Source organism: Lissotriton vulgaris, chromosome 10 (assembly GCF_964263255.1).
Source record: "Lissotriton vulgaris chromosome 10, aLisVul1.2, whole genome shotgun sequence".
Classification (NCBI taxonomy): domain Eukaryota; kingdom Metazoa; phylum Chordata; class Amphibia; order Caudata; family Salamandridae; genus Lissotriton; species Lissotriton vulgaris.
The window spans coordinates 1,126,672,693-1,126,696,504 of NC_141698.1; the positions used below are offsets into that span (position 1 = coordinate 1,126,672,693).

General features: G+C 50.1%; 1 protein-coding gene across 1 annotated transcript in view; it reads left to right on the forward strand.

Annotated features, from left to right (window-relative positions):
- The window catches only part of LOC147689434 (exocyst complex component 1-like), a 1,248,358-nt gene that overhangs the window by 685,689 nt on the left and 538,857 nt on the right, over positions 1-23,812 (forward strand). Inside the window, exon 6 of the mRNA XM_086939926.1 lies at positions 12,460-12,662. Within this exon, the coding sequence (XP_086796052.1) occupies positions 12,460-12,662 (203 nt within the window). The remainder of the gene's footprint in view (positions 1-12,459; positions 12,663-23,812) is intronic.

The following is a 23,812-nucleotide window of genomic DNA, read 5'->3' on the forward strand; positions in this document are numbered from 1 at the left end:
TGGAGTCCTGGCATAAACCCTAGAGATAGACAGCAATGTTAGTAATTGTCTCCTGTGGCACCACTTAGAAATCTCTGGTGATGAGAAAGTCGCGAGTAGTGCTTTACGTACAGACACCAAGCACCTCAGCGCAGGGCTGGATATAACGGAGCCCTGAAGTTTTCTCAATGGAGGTGTGAACTATGAGGCAATGCTTATGAGAGAGTGGAGCCTAATGAAAGTAACTACAGACAGTGGGAAGCCATCTTCACCCAAAGAGATGGGAGTTCATGGACATCTATGGAACCAATCACCACAGCGCAGGGCTGGATATGACGGAGCCCTGAAGTTATCTCAATGGAGGTGTGAACTATGAAGCAATGCTTATGAGAGAGCGGAGCCTATGAAAGTAACTACAGACAGCGGGAAGCCATCTTCACCCAAAGAGATGGGAGTTCATGGAAATCTATGGAACCAATCACCACAGCGCAGGGCTGGATATGACGGAGCTCTGAAGTTATCTCAATGGAGGTGTGAACTATGAAGCAATGCTTATGAGAGAGTGGAGCCTATGAAAGTAACTACAGACAGCGGGAAGCCATCTTCACCCAAAGAGATGGGAGTTCATGGACATCTATGGAACCAATCACCACAGCGCAGGGCTGGATATGACGGAGCCCTGAAGTTATCTCAATGGAGGTGTGAACTATGAAGCAATGCTTATGAGAGAGTGGAGCCTATGAAAGTAACTACAGACAGCGGGAAGCCATCTTCACCCAAAGAGATGGGAGTTCATGGAAATCTATGGAACCAATCACCACAGCGCAGGGCTGGATATGACGGAGCTCTGAAGTTATCTCAATGGAGGTGTGAACTATGAAGCAATGCTTATGAGAGAGTGGAGCCTATGAAAGTAACTACAGACAGCGGGAAGCCATCTTCACCCAAAGAGATGGGAGTTCATGGAAATCTATGGAACCAATCACCACAGCGCAGGGCCTGATATGACGGAGCTCTGAAGTTATCTCAATGGAGGTGTGAACTATGAAGCAATGCTTATGAGAGAGTGGTGCCTAATGAAAGTAACTACAGACAGTGGGAAGCCATCTTCACCCAAAGAGATGGGAGTTCATGGACATCTATGGAACCAATCACCACAGCACAGGGCTGGATATGACGGAGCCCTGAAGTCTTCTCAATGGAGGTGTGAACTATGAAGCAATGCTTATGAGAGAGTGGTGCCTAATGAAAGTAACTACAGACAGTGGGAAGCCATCTTCACCCAAAGAGATGGGAGTTCATGGACATCTATGGAACCAATCACCACAGCGCAGGGCTGGATATGCAGGAGCCCTGAAGTTATCTCAATGGAGGTGTGAACTATGAAGCAATGCTTATGAGAGAGTGGTGCCTAATGAAAGTAACTACAGACAGTGGGAAGCCATCTTCACCCAAAGAGATGGGAGTTCATGGACATCTATGGAACCAATCACCACAGCGCAGGGCTGGATATGACGGAGCCCTGAAGTTATCTCAATGGAGGTGTGAACTATGAAGCAATGCTTATGAGAGAGTGGAGCCTAATGAAAGTAACTACAGACAGTGGGAAGCCATCTTCACCCAAAGAGATGGGAGTTTATGGACATCTATGGAACCAATCACCACAGCGCAGGGCTGGATGTGACGGAGCCCTGAAGTTTTCTCAATGGAGGTGTGAACTATGAAGCAATGCTTATGAGAGAGTAGAGCCTAATGAAAGTAACTACAGACAGTGGGAAGCCATCTTCACCCAAAGAGATGGGAGTTCATGGACATCTATGGAACCAATCACCACAGCGCAGGGCTGGATATGACGGAGCCCTGAAGTTATCTCAATGGAGGTGTGAACTATGAAGCAATGCTTATGAGAGAGTGGTGCCTAATGAAAGTAACTACAGACAGTGGGAAGCCATCTTCACCCAAAGAGATGGGAGTTCATGGACATCTATGGAACCAATCACCACAGCGCAGGGCTGGATATGACGGAGCCCTGAAGTTATCTCAATGGAGGTGTGAACTATGAAGCAATGCTTATGAGAGAGTGGAGCCTAATGAAAGTAACTACAGACAGTGGGAAGCCATCTTCACCCAAAGAGATGGGAGTTCATGGACATCTATGGAACCAATCACCACAGCGCAGGGCTGGATATGACAGAGCCCTGAAGTTATCTCAATGGAGGTGTGAACTATGAAGCAATGCTTATGAGAGAGCGGAGCCTATGAAAGTAACTACAGACAGCGGGAAGCCATCTTCACCCAAAGAGATGGGAGTTCATGGAAATCTATGGAACCAATCACCACAGCGCAGGGCTGGATATGACGGAGCTCTGAAGTTCTCAATGGAGGTGTGAACTATGAAGCAATGCTTATGAGAGAGTGGAGCCTATGAAAGTAACTACAGACAGCGGGAAGCCATCTTCACCCAAAGAGATGGGAGTTCATGGACATCTATGGAACCAATCACCACAGCGCAGGGCTGGATATGACGGAGCCCTGAAGTTATCTCAATGGAGGTGTGAACTATGAAGCAATGCTTATGAGAGAGTGGAGCCTATGAAAGTAACTACAGACAGCGGGAAGCCATCTTCACCCAAAGGGATGGGAGTTCATGGAAATCTATGGAACCAATCACCACAGCGCAGGGCTGGATATGACGGAGCTCTGAAGTTATCTCAATGGAGGTGTGAACTATGAAGCAATGCTTATGAGAGAGTGGAGCCTATGAAAGTAACTACAGACAGCGGGAAGCCATCTTCACCCAAAGAGATGGGAGTTCATGGAAATCTATGGAACCAATCACCACAGCGCAGGGCTGGATATGACGGAGCTCTGAAGTTATCTCAATGGAGGTGTGAACTATGAAGCAATGCTTATGAGAGAGTGGTGCCTAATGAAAGTAACTACAGACAGTGGGAAGCCATCTTCACCCAAAGAGATGGGAGTTCATGGACATCTATGGAACCAATCACCACAGCACAGGGCTGGATATGACGGAGCCCTGAAGTCTTCTCAATGGAGGTGTGAACTATGAAGCAATGCTTATGAGAGAGTGGTGCCTAATGAAAGTAACTACAGACAGTGGGAAGCCATCTTCACCCAAAGAGATGGGAGTTCATGGACATCTATGGAACCAATCACCACAGCGCAGGGCTGGATATGCCGGAGCCCTGAAGTTATCTCAATGGAGGTGTGAACTATGAAGCAATGCTTATGAGAGAGTGGTGCCTAATGAAAGTAACTACAGACAGTGGGAAGCCATCTTCACCCAAAGAGATGGGAGTTCATGGACATCTATGGAACCAATCACCACAGCGCAGGGCTGGATATGACGGAGCCCTGAAGTTATCTCAATGGAGGTGTGAACTATGAAGCAATGCTTATGAGAGAGTGGAGCCTAATGAAAGTAACTACAGACAGTGGGAAGCCATCTTCACCCAAAGAGATGGGAGTTCATGGAAATCTATGGAACCAATCACCACAGCGCAGGGCTGCATATGACGGAGCCCTGAAGTTATCTCAATGGAGGTGTGAACTATGAAGCAATGCTTATGAGAGAGTGGAGCCTAATGAAAGTAACTACAGACAGTGGGAAGCCATCTTCACCCAAAGAGATGGGAGTTTATGGACATCTATGGAACCAATCACCACAGCGCAGGGCTGGATGTGACAGAGCCCTGAAGTTTTCTCAATGGAGGTGTGAACTATGAAGCAATGCTTATGAGAGAGTAGAGCCTAATGAAAGTAACTACAGACAGTGGGAAGCCATCTTCACCCAAAGAGATGGGAGTTCATGGACATCTATGGAACCAATCACCACAGCGCAGGGCTGGATATGACGGAGCCCTGAAGTTATCTCAATGGAGGTGTGAACTATGAAGCAATGCTTATGAGAGAGTGGTGCCTAATGAAAGTAACTACAGACAGTGGGAAGCCATCTTCACCCAAAGAGATGGGAGTTCATGGACATCTATGGAACCAATCACCACAGCGCAGGGCTGGATATGACGGAGCCCTGAAGTTATCTCAATGGAGGTGTGAACTATGAAGCAATGCTTATGAGAGAGTGGAGCCTAATGAAAGTAACTACAGACAGTGGGAAGCCATCTTCACCCAAAGAGATGGGAGTTCATGGACATCTATGGAACCAATCACCACAGCGCAGGGCTGGATGTGACGGAGCCCTGAAGTTTTCTCAATGGAGGTGTGAACTATGAAGCAATGCTTATGAGAGAGTGGAGCCTAATGAAAGTAACTACAGACAGTGGGAAGCCATCTTCACCCAAAGAGATGGGAGTTCATGGAAATCTATGGAACCAATCACCACAGCGCAGGGCTGGATATGACGGAGCCCTGAAGTTATCTCAATGGAGGTGTGAACTATGAAGCAATGCTTATGAGAGAGTGGAGCCTAATGAAAGTAACTACAGACAGTGGGAAGCCATCTTCACCCAAAGAGATGGGAGTTCATGGACATCTATGGAACCAATCACCACAGCGCAGGGCTGGATATGACGGAGCCCTGAAGTCTTATCAATGGAGGTGTGAACTATGAAGCAATGCTTATGGGAGAGTGGAGCCTAATGAAAGTAACTACAGACAGTGGGAAGCCATCTTCACCCAAAGAGATGGGAGTTCATGGACATCTATGGAACCAATCACCACAGCGCAGGGCTGGATATGACGGAGCCCTGAAGTTATCTCAATGGAGGTGTGAACTATGAAGCAATGCTTATGAGAGAGTGGAGCCTAATGAAAGTAACTACAGACAGTGGAAAGCCATCTTCACCCAAAGAGATGGGAGTTCATGGAAATCTATGAACCAATCACCACAGCGCAGGGCTGGATATGACGGAGCCCTGAAGTTATCTCAATGGAGGTGTGAACTATGAAGCAATGCTTATGAGAGAGTGGAGCCTAATGAAAGTAACTACAGACAGTGGGAAGCCATCTTCACCCAAAGAGATGGGAGTTCATGGAAATCTATGGAACCAATCACCACAGCGCAGGGCTGGATATGCCGGAGCCCTGAAGTTATCTCAATGGAGGTGTGAACTATGAAGCAATGCTTATGAGAGAGTGGTGCCTAATGAAAGTAACTACAGACAGTGGGAAGCCATCTTCACCCAAAGAGATGGGAGTTCATGGACATCTATGGAACCAATCACCACAGCGCAGGGCTGGATATGACGGAGCCCTGAAGTTATCTCAATGGAGGTGTGAACTATGAAGCAATGCTTATGAGAGAGTGGAGCCTAATGAAAGTAACTACAGACAGTGGGAAGCCATCTTCACCCAAAGAGATGGGAGTTTATGGACATCTATGGAACCAATCACCACAGCGCAGGGCTGGATGTGACGGAGCCCTGAAGTTTTCTCAATGGAGGTGTGAACTATGAAGCAATGCTTATGAGAGAGTAGAGCCTAATGAAAGTAACTACAGACAGTGGGAAGCCATCTTCACCCAAAGAGATGGGAGTTCATGGACATCTATGGAACCAATCACCACAGCGCAGGGCTGGATATGACGGAGCCCTGAAGTTATCTCAATGGAGGTGTGAACTATGAAGCAATGCTTATGAGAGAGTGGTGCCTAATGAAAGTAACTACAGACAGTGGGAAGCCATCTTCACCCAAAGAGATGGGAGTTCATGGACATCTATGGAACCAATCACCACAGCGCAGGGCTGGATATGACGGAGCCCTGAAGTTATCTCAATGGAGGTGTGAACTATGAAGCAATGCTTATGAGAGAGTGGAGCCTAATGAAAGTAACTACAGACAGTGGGAAGCCATCTTCACCCAAAGAGATGGGAGTTCATGGACATCTATGGAACCAATCACCACAGCGCAGGGCTGGATGTGACGGAGCCCTGAAGTTTTCTCAATGGAGGTGTGAACTATGAAGCAATGCTTATGAGAGAGTGGAGCCTAATGAAAGTAACTACAGACAGTGGGAAGCCATCTTCACCCAAAGAGATGGGAGTTCATGGAAATCTATGGAACCAATCACCACAGCGCAGGGCTGGATATGACGGAGCCCTGAAGTTATCTCAATGGAGGTGTGAACTATGAAGCAATGCTTATGAGAGAGTGGAGCCTAATGAAAGTAACTACAGACAGTGGGAAGCCATCTTCACCCAAAGAGATGGGAGTTCATGGACATCTATGGAACCAATCACCACAGCGCAGGGCTGGATATGACGGAGCCCTGAAGTCTTATCAATGGAGGTGTGAACTATGAAGCAATGCTTATGGGAGAGTGGAGCCTAATGAAAGTAACTACAGACAGTGGGAAGCCATCTTCACCCAAAGAGATGGGAGTTCATGGACATCTATGGAACCAATCACCACAGCGCAGGGCTGGATATGACGGAGCCCTGAAGTTATCTCAATGGAGGTGTGAACTATGAAGCAATGCTTATGAGAGAGTGGAGCCTAATGAAAGTAACTACAGACAGTGGAAAGCCATCTTCACCCAAAGAGATGGGAGTTCATGGAAATCTATGAACCAATCACCACAGCGCAGGGCTGGATATGACGGAGCCCTGAAGTTATCTCAATGGAGGTGTGAACTATGAAGCAATGCTTATGAGAGAGTGGAGCCTAATGAAAGTAACTACAGACAGTGGGAAGCCATCTTCACCCAAAGAGATGGGAGTTCATGGAAATCTATGGAACCAATCACCACAGCGCAGGGCTGGATATGCCGGAGCCCTGAAGTTATCTCAATGGAGGTGTGAACTATGAAGCAATGCTTATGAGAGAGTGGTGCCTAATGAAAGTAACTACAGACAGTGGGAAGCCATCTTCACCCAAAGAGATGGGAGTTCATGGACATCTATGGAACCAATCACCACAGCGCAGGGCTGGATATGACGGAGCCCTGAAGTTATCTCAATGGAGGTGTGAACTATGAAGCAATGCTTATGAGAGAGTGGAGCCTAATGAAAGTAACTACAGACAGTGGGAAGCCATCTTCACCCAAAGAGATGGGAGTTTATGGACATCTATGGAACCAATCACCACAGCGCAGGGCTGGATGTGACGGAGCCCTGAAGTTTTCTCAATGGAGGTGTGAACTATGAAGCAATGCTTATGAGAGAGTAGAGCCTAATGAAAGTAACTACAGACAGTGGGAAGCCATCTTCACCCAAAGAGATGGGAGTTCATGGACATCTATGGAACCAATCACCACAGCGCAGGGCTGGATATGACGGAGCCCTGAAGTTATCTCAATGGAGGTGTGAACTATGAAGCAATGCTTATGAGAGAGTGGTGCCTAATGAAAGTAACTACAGACAGTGGGAAGCCATCTTCACCCAAAGAGATGGGAGTTCATGGACATCTATGGAACCAATCACCACAGCACAGGGCTGGATATGACGGAGCCCTGAAGTTATCTCAATGGAGGTGTGAACTATGAAGCAATGCTTATGAGAGAGTGGAGCCTAATGAAAGTAACTACAGACAGTGGGAAGCCATCTTCACCCAAAGAGATGGGAGTTCATGGACATCTATGGAACCAATCACCACAGCGCAGGGCTGGATGTGACGGAGCCCTGAAGTTTTCTCAATGGAGGTGTGAACTATGAAGCAATGCTTATGAGAGAGTGGAGCCTAATGAAAGTAACTACAGACAGTGGGAAGCCATCTTCACCCAAAGAGATGGGAGTTCATGGAAATCTATGGAACCAATCACCACAGCGCAGGGCTGGATATGACGGAGCCCTGAAGTTATCTCAATGGAGGTGTGAACTATGAAGCAATGCTTATGAGAGAGTGGAGCCTAATGAAAGTAACTACAGACAGTGGGAAGCCATCTTCACCTAAAGAGATGGGAGTTCATGGACATCTATGGAACCAATCACCACAGCGCAGGGCTGGATATGACGGAGCCCTGAAGTCTTATCAATGGAGGTGTGAACTATGAAGCAATGCTTATGAGAGAGTGGAGCCTAATGAAAGTAACTACAGACAGTGGGAAGCCATCTTCACCCAAAGAGATGGGAGTTCATGGACATCTATGGAACCAATCACCACAGCGCAGGGCTGGATATGACGGAGCCCTGAAGTTATCTCAATGGAGGTGTGAACTATGAAGCAATGCTTATGAGAGAGTGGAGCCTAATGAAAGTAACTACAGACAGTGGGAAGCCATCTTCACCCAAAGAGATGGGAGTTCATGGAAATCTATGAACCAATCACCACAGCGCAGGGCTGGATATGACGGAGCCCTGAAGTTATCTCAATGGAGGTGTGAACTATGAAGCAATGCTTATGAGAGAGTGGAGCCTAATGAAAGTAACTACAGACAGTGGGAAGCCATCTTCACCCAAAGAGATGGGAGTTCGTGGAAATCTATGGAACCAATCACCACAGCGCAGGGCTGGATATGACGGAGCCCTGAAGTTATCTCAATGGAGGTGTGAACTATGAAGCAATGCTTATGAGAGAGTGGAGCCTAATGAAAGTAACTACAGACAGTGGGAAGCCATCTTCACCCAAAGAGATGGGAGTTCATGGAAATCTATGGAACCAATCACCACAGCGCAGGGCTGGATATGACGGAGCCCTGAAGTTATCTCAATGGAGGTGTGAACTATGAAGCAATGCTTATGAGAGAGTGGAGCCTAATGAAAGTAACTACAGACAGTGGGAAGCCATCTTCACCCAAAGAGATGGGAGTTCATGGAAATCTATGAACCAATCACCACAGCGCAGGGCTGGATATGACGGAGCCCTGAAGTTATCTCAATGGAGGTGTGAACTATGAAGCAATGCTTATGAGAGAGTGGAGCCTAATGAAAGTAACTACAGACAGTGGGAAGCCATCTTCACCCAAAGAGATGGGAGTTCATGGAAATCTATGGAACCAATCACCACAGCGCAGGGCTGGATATGACGGAGCCCTGAAGTTATCTCAATGGAGGTGTGAACTATGAAGCAATGCTTATGAGAGAGTGGAGCCTAATGAAAGTAACTACAGACAGTGGGAAGCCATCTTCACCCAAAGAGATGGGAGTTCATGGAAATCTATGGAACCAATCACCACAGCGCAGGGCTGGATATGACGGAGCCCTGAAGTTATCTCAATGGAGGTGTGAACTATGAAGCAATGCTTATGAGAGAGTGGAGCCTAATGAAAGTAACTACAGACAGTGGGAAGCCATCTTCACCCAAAGAGATGGGAGTTCATGGAAATCTATGGAACCAATCACCACAGCGCAGGGCTGGATATGACGGAGCCCTGAAGTTATCTCAATGGAGGTGTGAACTATGAAGCAATGCTTATGAGAGAGTGGAGCCTAATGAAAGTAACTACAGACAGTGGGAAGCCATCTTCAACCAAAGAGATGGGAGTTCATGGACATCTATGGAACCAATCACCACAGCACAGGGCTGGATATGATGGAGCCCTGAAGTTATCTCAATGGAGGTGTGAACTATGAAGCAATGCTTATGAGAGAGTGGAACCTAATGAAAGTAACTACAGACAGTGGGAAGCCATCTTCACCCAAAGAGATGGGAGTTCATGGACATCTATGGAACCAATCACCACAGCGCAGGGCTGGATATGACGGAGCCCTGAAGTTATCTCAATGGAGGTGTGAACTATGAAGCAATGCTTATGAGAGAGTGGAGCCTAATGAAAGTAACTACAGACAGTGGGAAGCCATCTTCACCCAAAGAGATGGGAGTTCATGGAAATCTATGGAACCAATCACCACAGCGCAGGGCTGGATATGACGGAGCCCTGAAGTTATCTCAATGGAGGTGTGAACTATGAAGCAATGCTTATGAGAGAGTGGAGCCTAATGAAAGTAACTACAGACAGTGGGAAGCCATCTTCACCCAAAGAGATGGGAGTTCATGGACATCTATGGAACCAATCACCACAGCGCAGGGCTGGATATGACGGAGCCCTGAAGTTATCTCAATGGAGGTGTGAACTATGAAGCAATGCTTATGAGAGAGTGGAGCCTAATGAAAGTAACTACAGACAGTGGGAAGCCCTCTTCACCCAAAGAGATGGGAGTTCATGGACATCTATGGAACCAATCACCACAGCGCAGGGCTGGATATGACGGAGCCCTGAAGTTATCTCAATGGAGGTGTGAACTATGAAGCAATGCTTATGAGAGAGTGGAGCCTAATGAAAGTAACTACAGACAGTGGGAAGCCATCTTCACCCAAAGAGATGGGAGTTCATGGAAATCTATGGAACCAATCACCACAGCGCAGGGCTGGATATGACGGAGCCCTGAAGTTATCTCAATGGAGGTGTGAACTATGAAGCAATGCTTATGAGAGAGTGGAGCCTATGAAAGTAACTACAGACAGCGGGAAGCCATCTTCACCCAAAGAGATGGGAGTTCATGGAAATCTATGGAACCAATCACCACAGCGCTGCACTTTCTTTTCTCGGGGCAAATGGACTTGCGGATCAATGTAAACAAGTGCTACATTAATGTACACAGCTTATGAGGAGGAGTGGATTGGAGTGGAAGGATGGGGTAAAGAATATTCTCTGGGGTTACAGAATCACAACACTATTGGCTACAGGCAAGGAAGTAGCCATAAAATTAAAATACCCTCCACTTTGAAGCACAGCTCTGATAGCACCAAGCAAGTCAGCCCGAAGCTCCCTTGTCTCTTCCTTCCAAGCACCTATCCATTCATCCTTCCACCCACGATATCTACCATGTTATCATTACATTCTCTCAAGCATTCAGTCTTTAATCCATCATTCAATCTTTCACCATGAATTCCAATCATCCCTTGGCCATTCTATCCATCCATCACCCATTCACCCTTTTAGAGTTCAATTTACTTTGCCATCCATCCATCCGCTCAGATTTCCATTTACTATGCCATCCATCTATCCAATCAGATTTCCATTTACTATGCCATCCATCCATCCGCTCAGATTTCCATTTACTAAGCCATCCATCTATCCAATCAGATTTCCATTTACTATGCCATCCATCTATCCAATCAGATTTCCATTTACTATGCCATCCATCTATCCAATCAGATTTCTATTTACTCTGCCATCCTTTTACCCACTCATCGTCTCTGATTTCCATTTACTCAGCTATCCTTTCTCCCACTGATCCATCCATCCATCCTCAGATTTCCATTTACTCAGCCATCCTATCACTCATCAATCCGTCCATCCTCTCAGATTTCCATTTACTCTGCCATCTGTCCACCTACCCATCCTCTCACCTACTCCCCCGCCCATTCTTTTACCCACTCATGTTTTCACCCACCCATCCTTTCACCCTCATCCATCCATCCGTTCACCTAATCATCGATTATTTTACCCACTCATCCTTTCACTCACCCATCCTTTCACCCACTCATCCATCTTTTAGATACCCACATTTTAACCCACTCATCCATCTGTTCACCAAATCATCCATTCTTTTACCCACCCATCCATTCACCTACCCAAACTTCCACCCGCTCTCTATCCTTTCATCCATACACTCTTTCACCCGCTCATCCATTCATCCACTCGTCCATCCTTCCTTCCCAGTTCTATCAACCCATCTTTCTTTCTTCCTGCAAGAGTTCATTCTGAACGTTTAACTGCCAAGCTGCATATAAACGAGGATCGTAAAGACCCCTCCCCACTAGAGCTTCTAAAGCAGGGATGGTGGGGTTCACGATGACCATGAGCGACGGGAAGTTGTCCTTTAGGTTTCTGAGGGTTGGGTGCCTGGCCCTTCAGTGAGCTCGATCTGGATTAGTAAGGGTGAAAAGAAGGTGTGTGACCATAGTGTGATTTCTAAGAATGCTAAGACTTGACAAGAGGAATAAAGTCCGGCGTGAAGCACTGTCTGACAAGGAAGCTCAGAGAGGCCAAGGGTGAGAATCATGCTCGGAACGCGAGCCAGGAAGGGGTTCCAAGTTTTCTAGGCCAAATCTCATTCATAAGCATGTACACCAACACTTAGGCGGATGAAGAAGGTGGGGCAAGGGGCGTGGGGGTCCTAGACGGGTGAGGGGAGGGAAGAGAAAAGGAAATTGCGTGTGATTAAAGGGAAGAGATGAAGAGAAAAGATAAAGCAGCTGAAGGATAAAGACAAACTCAAAGAGATTTGAAGATTTCATATTGTAAACATTTTGTGTACACCCTTTAACAAGTTCATTTATCCTAATGGTTCTCTCTACTGTCATATGTTATAAATAAAGTGATATCTCTATGTATTATCTCTTCGTGTCCCCATAATTACAAAGGGGTTGTAGGGCTGTTACAGCATGGCCTGCAGTTACACGACATGCATACTTCGTTGTTCAATAAACCCCTCATCTTCGGACAGTTTATGCTATTGGTCCAGAGCTACAGTACGATCTAGAACGTTCCACACAACTCCCAAGAAGGCGAAGCATGTTCTCCCACCGTATATGACAGCTGTCTCCTGTGCTCTGCAGACCTCCCCTACCAGCAGAAGAGCGAGGAGAGCAGCATTGAGGTAGTGACAGAGGAGGCAGAGGAGGAAGACGAGGAGTACCAGGAGATAACTCCAAGAGAGTCTGCTGACATGCTTTGGCTGATGGAAGAATATGCGCCGCTGGTGGCCAACGCTGAAGCCTTCACCGAGAGACTTGCCAAAGACCTGCAGATACTCGACGAGGTGAGGTCTCCTTGGAAGCTGTGGGAGGGGATCTGCATGCATGGAAGCCATGGGAGGGGTGAGTCATTGTAGAGATCTGCATGCACTGGAAGCTCTGGGAGGGGTGAGCCATTGTAGGGATCTGCATGCACTGGAAGCTCTGGGAGGGGTGAGCCATTGTAGGGATCTGCATGCACTGGAAGCTCTGGGAGGGGTGAGCCATTGGAGGGATCTGCATGCACTGGAAGCTCTGGGAGGGGTGAGCGATTGTAGGGATCTGCATGCACTGGAAGCTCTGGGAGGGGTGAGCCATTGTAGGGATCTGCATGCACTGGAAGCTCTGGGAGGGGTGAGCCATTGGAGGGATCTGCATGCACTGGAAGCTCTGGGAGGGGTGAGCGATTGTAGGGATCTGCATGCACTGGAAGCTCTGGGAGGGGTGAGCCATTGGAGGGATCTGCATGCACTTGCAAGATCTGAGACCGGTGAGCCATTGTAGAGATCTGCATGCACTTCCAAGATCTGAGAAGGGTGAGCCATTGTAGAGATCTGCATGCACTTCCAAGATCTGAGAAGGGTGAGCCATTGTAGGGATCTGCATGCACTTCCAATATCTGAGAAGGGTGAGCCATTGTAGGGATCTGCATGCACTGGAAGCTCTGGGAGGGGTGAGCCATTGTAGGGATCTGCATGCACTGGAAGCTCTTGGAGGGGTGAGCCATTGTAGAGATCTGCACGCACTTCCAAGATCTGAGAAGTGTGTGCCATTGTAGGGATCTGCATGCACTGGAAGCTCTGGGAGGGGTGAGCCATTGTAGGGATCTGCATGCACTGGAAGCTCTGGGAGGGGTGAGCCATTGTAGGGATCTGCATGCACTGGAAGCTCTTGGAGGGGTGAGCCATTGTACGGATCTGCATGCACTGGAAGCTCTGGGAGGGGTGAGCCATTGTAGGGATCTGCATGCACTGGAAGCTGTGGGAGGGGTGAGCCATTGGAGGGATCTGCATGCATGGAAGCCGTGGGAGGGGTGAGCCATTGTAGAGATCTGCATGCACTGAAAGCTCTGGGAGGGGTGAGCCATTGTACGGATCTGCATGCACTGGAAGCTCTTGGAGGGGTGAGCCATTGTAGGGATCTGCATGCACTGGAAGCCATGGGAGGGACGAGCCATTGTAGGGATCTGCATGCACTGGAAGCCATGGGAGGGGTGAGTCATTGTAGAGATCTGCACGCACTTCCAAGATCTGAGAAGTGTGAGCCATTGTAGGGATCTGCATGCACTGGAAGCTCTGGGAGGGGTGAGCCATTGGAGGGATCTGCATGCACTGGAAGCTCTGGGAGGGGTGAGCCATTGTAGGGATCTGCATGCACTGGAAGCCCTGGGAGGGGTGAGCCATTGTACGGATCTGCATGCACTGGAAGCTCTTGGAGGGGTGAGCCATTGTAGGGATCTGCATGCACTGGAAGCTCAGGGAGGGGCGAGCCATTGTAGGGATCTGCATGCACTGGAAGCCATGGGAGGGGTGAGTCATTGTACAGATCTGCACGCACTTCCAAGATCTGAGAAGTGTGAGCCATTGTAGGGATCTGCATGCACTGGAAGCTCTGGGAGGGGTGAGCCACTGGAGGGATCTGCATGCACTGGAAGCTCTGGGAGGGGTGAGCCATTGTAGGGATCTGCATGCACTGGAAGCTCTGGGAGGGGTGAGCGATTGTAGGGATCTGCATGCACTGGAAGCTCTGGGAGGGGTGAGCGATTGTAGGGATCTGCATGCACTGGAAGCCGTGGGAGGGGTGAGTCATTGTAGGGATCTGCATGCACTGAAAGCTCTGGGAGGGGTGAGCCATTGTAGGGATCTGCATGCACTGGAAGCCCTGGGAGGGGTGAGCCATTGTAGGGATCTGCATGCATGGAAGCCGTGGGATGGGTAAGCCATTGTACGGATCTGCATGCACTGGAAGCTCTGGGAGGCGTGAGCCATTGTAGGGATCTGCATGCACTGGAAGCTCTGAGAAGTGTGAGCCATTGTAGGGATCTGCATGCACTGGAAGCTCTGAGAGGGGTGAGCCATTGTAGGGATCTGCATGCACTGGAAGCTCTGGGAGGGGTGAGCCATTGTAGAGATCTGCATGCACTTCCAAGCTCTGGGAGGAGTGAGCCATTGTAGGGATCTGCAGGCACTGGAAGCTCTGGGAGGGGTGAGCCATTGGAGGGATCTGCATGCACTGGAAGCTCTGGGAGGGGTGAGCCATTGGAGGGATCTGCATGCACTGGAAGCTCTGGGAGGGGTGAGCGATTGTAGGGATCTGCATGCACTGGAAGCTCTGGGAGGGGTGAGCCATTGGAGGGATCTGCATGCATGGAAGCTCTGGGAGGGGCGAGCCATTGTAGGGATCTGCATGCACTGGAAGCTGTGGGAGGGGTGAGCCATTGGAGGGATCTGCATGCATGGAAGCCGTGGGAGGGGTGAGCCATTGTAGAGATCTGCATGCACTGAAAGCCCTGGGAGGAGTGAGCCATTGTAGAGATCTGCATGTACTGGAAGCTCTGGGAGGGGTGAGCGATTGTAGGGATCTGCATGCACTGGAAGCTCTGGGAGGGGTGAGTCATTGTAGGGATCTGCATGCAACGGAAGCTCTGGGAGGGGCGAGCCATTGTAGGGATCTGCATGTACTGGAAGCTCTGGGAGGGGTGAGCGATTGTAGGGATCTGCATGTACTGGAAGCTCTGGGAGGGGTGAGCGATTGTAGGGATCTGCATGCACTGGAAGCTCTGGGAGGGGTGAGTCATTGTAGGGATCTGCATGCAACGGAAGCTCTGGGAGGGGCGAGCCATTGTAGGGATCTGCATGCACTGGAAGCTCTGGGAGGGGTGAGCCATTGTAGAGATCTGCATGCACTGGAAGTTCTGGGAGGGGTGAGCCATTGTAGAGATCTGCATGCACTGGAAGCTCTGGGAGGGGTGAGCCATTGTAGAGATCTGCATGCACTGGAAGTACTGGGAGGGGTGAGCCATTGTAGGGATCTGCATGCACTGGAAGCTCTGGGAGGGGTGAGCCATTGTAGGGATCTGCATGCACCGGAAGCTCTGGGAGGCGTGAGCCATTGTAGGGATCTGCAGGCACTGGAAGCTCTGGGAGGGGTGAGCCATTGGAGGGATCTGCATGCACTGGAAGCTCTGGGAGGGGTGAGCGATTGTAGGGACCTGCATGCACTGGAAGCTCTGGGAGGGGTGAGCCATTGTAGATATCTGCATGCACTGGAAGCTCTGGGAGGCGTGAGCCATTGTAGGGATCTGCATGCACCGGAAGCTCTGGGAGGCGTGAGCCATTGTAGGGATCTGCAGGCACTGGAAGCTCTGGGAGGGGTGAGCCATTGTAGGGATCTGCATGCACTGGAAGCTCTGGGAGGGGTGAGCCATTGGAGGGATCTGCATGCACTGGAAGTTCTGGGAGGGGTGAGCCATTGTAGGGATCTGCATGTACTGGAAGCTCTGGGAGGGGTGAGCCATTGTAGGGATCTGCATGCACTGGAAGCTCTGGGGGGGGGGGGGGGGGGGGGTGAGCCATTGTAGAGATCTGCACGCACTTCCAAGATCTGAGAAGTGTGAGCCATTGTAGGGATCTGCATGCACTGGAAGCTCTGGGAGGGGTGAGTCATTGTAGAGATCTGCACGCACTTCCAAGATCTGAGAAGTGTGAGCCATTGTAGGGATCTGCATGCACTGGAAGATCTGGGAGGGGTGAGCCATTGGAGGGATCTGCATGTACTGGAAGCTCTGGGAGGGGCGAGCCATTGTAGGGATCTGCATGCACTGGAAGCTCTGGGGGGGGGGGGGGGGGGATGAGCCATTGTAGGGATCTGCATGAACTGAAAGCCCTGGGAGGGGTGAGCCATTGTAGGGATCTGCATGCACTGAAAGCCCTGGGAGGAGTGAGCCATTGTAGGGATCTGCAGGCACCGGAAGCTCTGGGAGGCGTGAGCCATTGTAGGGATCTGCATGCACTGGAAGCTGTGGGAGGCGTGAGCTATTGTAGGGATCTGTATGCACTGGAAGCTCTTCGAGGGGTGAGCCATTGGAGGGATCTGCATGCACTGGAAGCTCTGGGAGGGGTGAGCCATTGTAGGGATCTGCGTGCACTGGAAGCTCTGGGAGGGGTGAGCCATTGTACGGATCTGCATGCATGGAAGCCGTGGGAGGGGTGAGTTATTGTAGGGATCTGCATGCACTGGAAGCTCTGGGAGGGGTGAGCCATTGTAGGGATCTGCATGCACTGGAAGCCCTGGGAGGGGTGAGCCATTGGAGGGATCTGCATGCATGGAAGCCGTGGGAGGGGTGAGTCATTGTACGGATCTGCATGCACTGGAAGCTCTGGGAGGGGTGAGCCATTGGAGGGATCTGCATGCACTGGAAGCTCTGGGAGGGGTGAGCCATTGTAGGGATCTGCATGCACTGGAAGCTCTGGGAGGGGTGAGCCATTTTAGGGATCTGCATGCACTGGAAGCTCTGGGAGGGGTGAGCCATTGTAGAGATCTGCATGCACTGGAAGCTCTGGGAGGGGTGAGCCATTGTAGGGATCTGCATGCACTGGAAGCTCTGGGAGGGGCGAGCCATTGTAGGGATCTGCATGCACTGGAAGCTCTTGTTGGGGTGAGCCATTGTAGGGATCTGCATGCACTGGAAGCTCTTTGAGGGGTGAGCCATTGTAGGGATCTGCATGCACTGGAAGCTCTGAGAGGGGTGAGCCATTGTAGGGATCTGCATGCCCTGGAAGCTCTGGGAGGGGTGAGCCATTGTAGAGATCTGCATGCAATGATTGCTCTGGGAGGAGTGAGCCATTGTAGGGATCTGCATGCATCGGAAGCTCCGGGAGGGGTGAGCCATTGTAGGGATCTGCATGCACTGGAAGCTCTGGGAGAGGTGAACCATTGTACGGATCTGCATGCACTGGAAGCTCTGGGAGGGGTGAGCCATTGTACGGATCTGCATGCACTGGAAGCTCTTGGAGGGGTGAGCCATTGTAGGGATCTGCATGCACTGGAAGCTCTGGGAGGGGTGAGCCATTGGAGGGATCTGCAGGCACTGGAAGCTCTGGGAGGGGTGAGCCATTGTACGGATCTGCATGCACTGGAAGCTCTGGGAGAGGTGAGCCATTGTACGGATCTGCATGCACTGGAAGCTCTTGGAGGAGTGAGCATTTGTAGGGATCTGCATGCACTGGAAGCTCTGGGAGGGGTGAGCCATTGTAGGGATCTGCATGCACTGGAAGCTGTGGGAGGGGTGAGCCATTGTAGGGATCTGCATGCACTGGAAGCTCTGGGAGGGGTGAGCCATTGTAGGGATCTGCATGCACTGGAAGCCCTGGGAGGGGTGAGCCATTGTACGGATCTGCATGCACTGGAAGCTCTGGGAGGGGTGAGCCATTGGAGGGATCTGCATGCACTGGAAGCTCTTGGAGGAGTGAGCCATTGTAGGGATCTGCATGTACTTCTAAGCTCTGGGAGGGGTGAGCGATTGTAGGGATCTGCATGCACTGGAAGCCCTGGGAGGGGCGAGCCATTGTAGGGATCTGCAGGCACTGGAAGCCCTGGGAGGGGCGAGCCATTGTAGGGATCTGCAGGCACTGGAAGCCCTGGGAGGGGTGAGCCATTGTAGGGATCTCCAGGCACTGGAAGCCCTGGGAGGGGTGAGCCATTGTAGGGATCTGCATGCACTGGAAGCCCTGGGAGGGGCGAGCCATTGTAGGGATCTGCAGGCACTGGAAGCCCTGGGAGGGGTGAGCCATTGTAGGGATCTGCATGCACTGGAAGCCCTGGGAGGGGTGAGCCATTGTACAGATCTGCATGCACTGGAAGCTCTGGGAGGGGTGAGCCATTGTAGGGATCTGCATGCACTGGAAGCCCTGGGAGGGGTGAGCCATTGTACAGATCTGCATGCACTGGAAGCTCTGGGAGGGGTGAGCCATTGTAGGGATCTGCATGCACTGGAAGCTGTGGGAGGCGTGAGCTATTGTAGGGATCTGTATGCACTGGAAGCTCTTCGAGGGGTGAGCCATTGGAGGGATCTGCATGCACTGGAAGCTCTTGGAGGACTGAGCCATTGTAGGGATCTGCATGCACTGGAAGCTCTGGGAGGGGTGAGCCATTGTAGGGATCTGCATGCACTGGAAGCCCTGGGAGGGGTGAGCCATTGTAGAGATCTGCATGCACTGAAAGCCCTGGGAGGAGTGAGCCATTGTAGGGATCTGCAGGCACTGGAAGCCCTGGGAGGGGTGAGCCATTGTAGGGATCTGCATGCACTGGAAGCCCTGGGAGGGGTGAGCCATTGTAGGGATCTGCAGGCACTGGAAGCTCTTGGAGGGGTGAGCCATTGGAGGGATCTGCATGCATGGAAGCCGTGGGAGGGGTGAGTCATTGTACGGATCTGCATGCACTGGAAGCTCTGGGAGGGGTGAGCCATTGTAGGGCTCTGCATGCACCGGAAGCTCTGGGAGGCGTGAGCCATTGTAGGGATCTGCATGCACTGGAAGCTCTGGGAGGGGTGAGCGATTGTAGGGATCTGCATGCACTGGAAGCCGTGGGAGGGGTGAGTCATTGTAGGGATCTGCATGCACTGAAAGCTCTGGGAGGGGTGAGCCATTGTAGGGATCTGCATGCACTGGAAGCTCTTGGAGGGGTGAGCCATTGTAGGGATCTGCAGGCACTGGAAGCTCTGGGAGGGGTGAGCCATTGGAGGGATCTGCATGCACTGGAAGCTCTTGGAGGGGTGCGCCATTGTAGGGATCTGCAGGCACTGGAAGCTCTGGGAGGGGTGAGCCATTGGAGGGATCTGCATGCACTGGAAGCTCTGGGAGGGGTGAGCCATTGGAGGGATCTGCATGCACTGGAAGCTCTGGGAGGGGTGAGCCATTGTAGGGATCTGCATGCACTGGAAGCTCTGGGAGGGGTGAGCCATTGGAGGGATCTGCATGCACTGGAAGCTCTGGGAGGGGTGAGTCATTGCAGGGATCTGCATGCACTGGAAGCTCTGGGAGGGGTGAGCCATTGTAGGGATCTGCATGCACTGGAAGCAATGGGAGGGGTGAGCCATTGTACGGATCTGCATGCACCGGAAGCTCTGGGAGAGGTGAGCCATTGTACGGATCTGCATGCACTGGAAGCTCTGGGAGGGGCGAGCCATTGTAGGGATCTGCATGCACTGGAAGCTCTGGGAGGGGTGAGCCATTGTAGGGATCTGCATGCACTTCCAAGATCTCAGAAGGGTGAGCCATTGTCGGGATCTGCATGCACTGGAAGCTCTGGGAGGGGTGAGCCATTGGAGGGATCTGCATGCACTGGAAGCTCTGGGAGGGGTGAGCCATTGCAGGGATCTGCATGCACTGGAAGCTCTGGGAGGGGTGAGTCATTATAGGGATCTGCATGCAACGGAAGCTCTTGGAGGGGTGAGCCATTGTAGGGATCTGCATGCACTGGAAGCTCTGGGAGGGGTGAGCGATTGTAGGGATCTGCATGCACTGGAAGCTCTGGGAGGGGTGAGCCATTGGAGGGATCTGCATGCACTGAAAGCTCTGGGAGGGGTGAGCGATTGTAGGGATCTGCATGCACTGGAAGCTCTGGGAGGCGTGAGCCATTGTAGGGATTTGCATGCACTGGAAGCTCTGGGAGGGGTGAGCCATTGTAGGGATCTGCATGCACTGGAAGCTCTGGGAGGGGTGAGCACTTGTACGGATCTGCATGCACTGGAAGCTCTGGGAGGGGTGAGCCATTGTAGGGATCTGCATGTACTGGAAGCTCTGGGAGGGGTGAGCGATTGTAGGGATCTGCAAGCACTGGAAGCTCTGAGAGGGGTGAGCCATTGTAGGGATCTGCATGCACTGGAAGCTCTGGGAGGGGTGAGCGATTGTAGAGATCTGCATGCACTGGAAGCTCTGGGAGGGGTGAGCCATTGGAGGGATCTGCATGCACTGGAAGCGCTGGGAGGGACGAGCCATTGTAGGGATCTGCATGCAACGGAAGCTCTGGGAGGGGTGAGCCATTGTAGAGATCTGCATGCACTGGAAGCTCTGGGAGGGGTGCGCCATTGTAGGGATCTGCATGCACTGGAAGCTCTGGGAGGGGTGAGCCATTGTAGGGATCTGCATGCACTGGAAGCTCTGGGAGGGGTGAGCCATTGTAGGGATCTGCATGCAACGGAAGCTCTGGGAGGGGTGAGCACTTGTACGGATCTGCATGCACGCCAAAGAGTTCTTGTTTGACTTGGCATCAGCGCTGGCAAACATTCAATATTTACTAGACAGCTTTAGGGAAACCGAGCACAAGGCATTTGTGTGGGGATCAGACAAGGAGGAACATGATAGTCATTTGAGGAAGCCTTAGGTATGCTTGGGGATGAAAGTTCTGCTGGGGGAATAGAAATGTGCACATTTTCAATAAGTGAAGTACAGTATTCCCAACAGTCTCTCAAGTGAAGGGATTAAACCAAAGATCAGTTTAATTGAGGTGACTGTAAATGCTTCAAGTCTGAGAGACGAAGAGTTGCTCCGGTCCTTCCTTGGCATAGCTAGAACTGTACAAAATTCATTGACCATTTCTGAGACGGAACTCACCCACTGCCATTGTTGATAAAAAAGATTTTGATGGCAAGGGTAACTAGCAGAGAGCACCCCAGGGGTTCATTGTCGTTATTTTATGCCAGATTAAATCCTTGAATTATCTGCAAAGCAGTCTGCAATTTTTTGGAATGCCAACACTGGAATTGAATCATTTCCGGCATAGCCTCGAGCACCTTGCTATTCCAACACAGAACCCAACACAGAGCTGTGACATGCAACACTCTCTCCTCATCCAGTACTGAAATCGACAGAGAGCTCTGACATGCAACACTAACACAGAGCTCTCACATGCAGCACTCACAGGCATGTAACACTCTCTGACATACAGCACCCTCCGGCATGCAACATTCTCCGCCAATCCAGTACTGAAACTTACACAGAGCTCTGACATGCAACACTCTCCGGCATGCAACATTCTCTGACATACAACACTCTCCGGCATGCAACATTCTCTGACATACAACACTCTCCTGCATGCAACATTCTCTGACATACAACACTCTCCCGCATGTAACATTCTCTGCAAATCCAGTACTGAAACTAACATAGAGCTCTGACATGCAACACTCTCCGGCATGCAACATTCTCTGCTTATCCAGTACTGAAACGAACATGGGAGCTCTGACATGCAACACTCTCACATATGCAACATTCTCCGCCAATCCAGTACTGAAACTAACACAGAGCTCTGACATGCAACACTCTCCGGCATTTTACACTCTCTGACATGCAACACTCTCCGGCATGCAACATTCTCCACCAATCCAGTACTGAAACTAACATAGATCTCTGACATACAACACTCTCCGGCATGCAACATTCTCTACTTATCCAGTACCGAAACTAACACAGAGCTCTGACATGCTACACTCTCCAGCATGCAACATTCTCCGACATACAACACTCTCCTGCATGCAACATTCTCTGAAATACAACTCTCTCCGGCATGCAACATTCTCTGACATACAACACTCTCCTGAATGCAACATTCTCTGACAAACAACACTCTCCGGCATGTAACATTCTCTGCAAATCCAGTACTGAAACTAACATAGAGCACTGATGTACAACACTCTCCGGCATGCAACATTCTCTGCTTATCCAGTACTGAAACTAACATAGAGCACTGACATGCAACACTCTCAGGCATGCAACATTCTCCGCCAATCCAGTAACGAAACTTACACAGAGCTCTGACATGCAACACTCTCCGGCATGCAACATTCTCCGCCAATCCAGTACTGAAACTAACAAAGAGCTCTGACATACAACACTCTCCGGCATGCAACATTCTCCGCCAATCCAGTACTGAAACTTACACAGAGCTCTGACATGCAACACTCTCCGGCATGCAACATTCTCTGACATACAACACTCTCAGGCATGCAACATTCTCTGACATACAACACTCTCCAGCATGTAACATTCTCTGCAAATCCAGTACTGAAACTAACATAGAGCTCTGACATGCAACACTCTCCGGCATGCAACATTTTCCGCCAATCCAGTACTGAAACTTACACAGAGCTCTGACATGCAACACTCTCCGGCATGCAACATTCTCTATGTGAACAACAAGGACCCCCTGTTCAAATACTGAATGTGTAATGCAGGGAAACAAACAATGTATGAAAAAAGAAGGAAAGAGCATTTGATGAAATAACTAGGGAAAAGAGCAATATGTAAGGCACAACAACCAAATAAAAATTACAAGTTTGATTTATTCAAGAAATTACAGTATCATATTTTTAAAAACACAATCAGTACATTATTTCTATAAAAATACACAAAATATGTATAAAAGAGTATTAATGACACAATTATACAAAATCACATATAAAGTACATAGGTGGCAAACAATAAAAAATCATCGACGCGCGTTTCGGCGTTAACACAACGCCTTCATCAGGAGCCACATTCAATCTATTGAACACAAGATAGGTGTTCTCTATTAGTGCTGGACAGAGTCTGACAGCTGTTCTCTTGGCGGAACTCTATCTCGCCTGGCTAGAAATCTTGGTTGTTTCTGTTAAAATGTAAATTTATATTATCGATGTCCAAGCGATCCCCACCCGTGAATCCTGAATACTCCAGGTGTGGTTTAAACGTGCGAAAAAAGAAGAAAGGCAGGCCAAAAATGCCACAGTCTGTAGTCTTTTTCTGGCGCCTCGCAACCGCTGGTGTGTATAAGTTTGTTCCGAGTTATAGTTTATAACGGCGTCTCGCTGCCGTTAGCTTGCACGTGCTTGTTCCGAGAGAAGATGAAGTTCGGACCGTGACATCAACCTGCGGGCGCCTCGTTAGAACCTTCGGTCGGCGTCCCGCAGCCGTTGGGAAAGGATGATTCTCTGACATACAACACTCTCCGGCATGCAACATTCTCTGACATACAACACTCTCCTGCATGCAACATTCTCTGACATACAACACTCTCCCGCATGTAACATTCTCTGCAAATCCAGTACTGAAACTAACATAGAGCTCTGACATGCAACACTCTCCGGCATGCAACATTCTCTGCTTATCCAGTACTGAAACTAACATAGAGCACTGACATG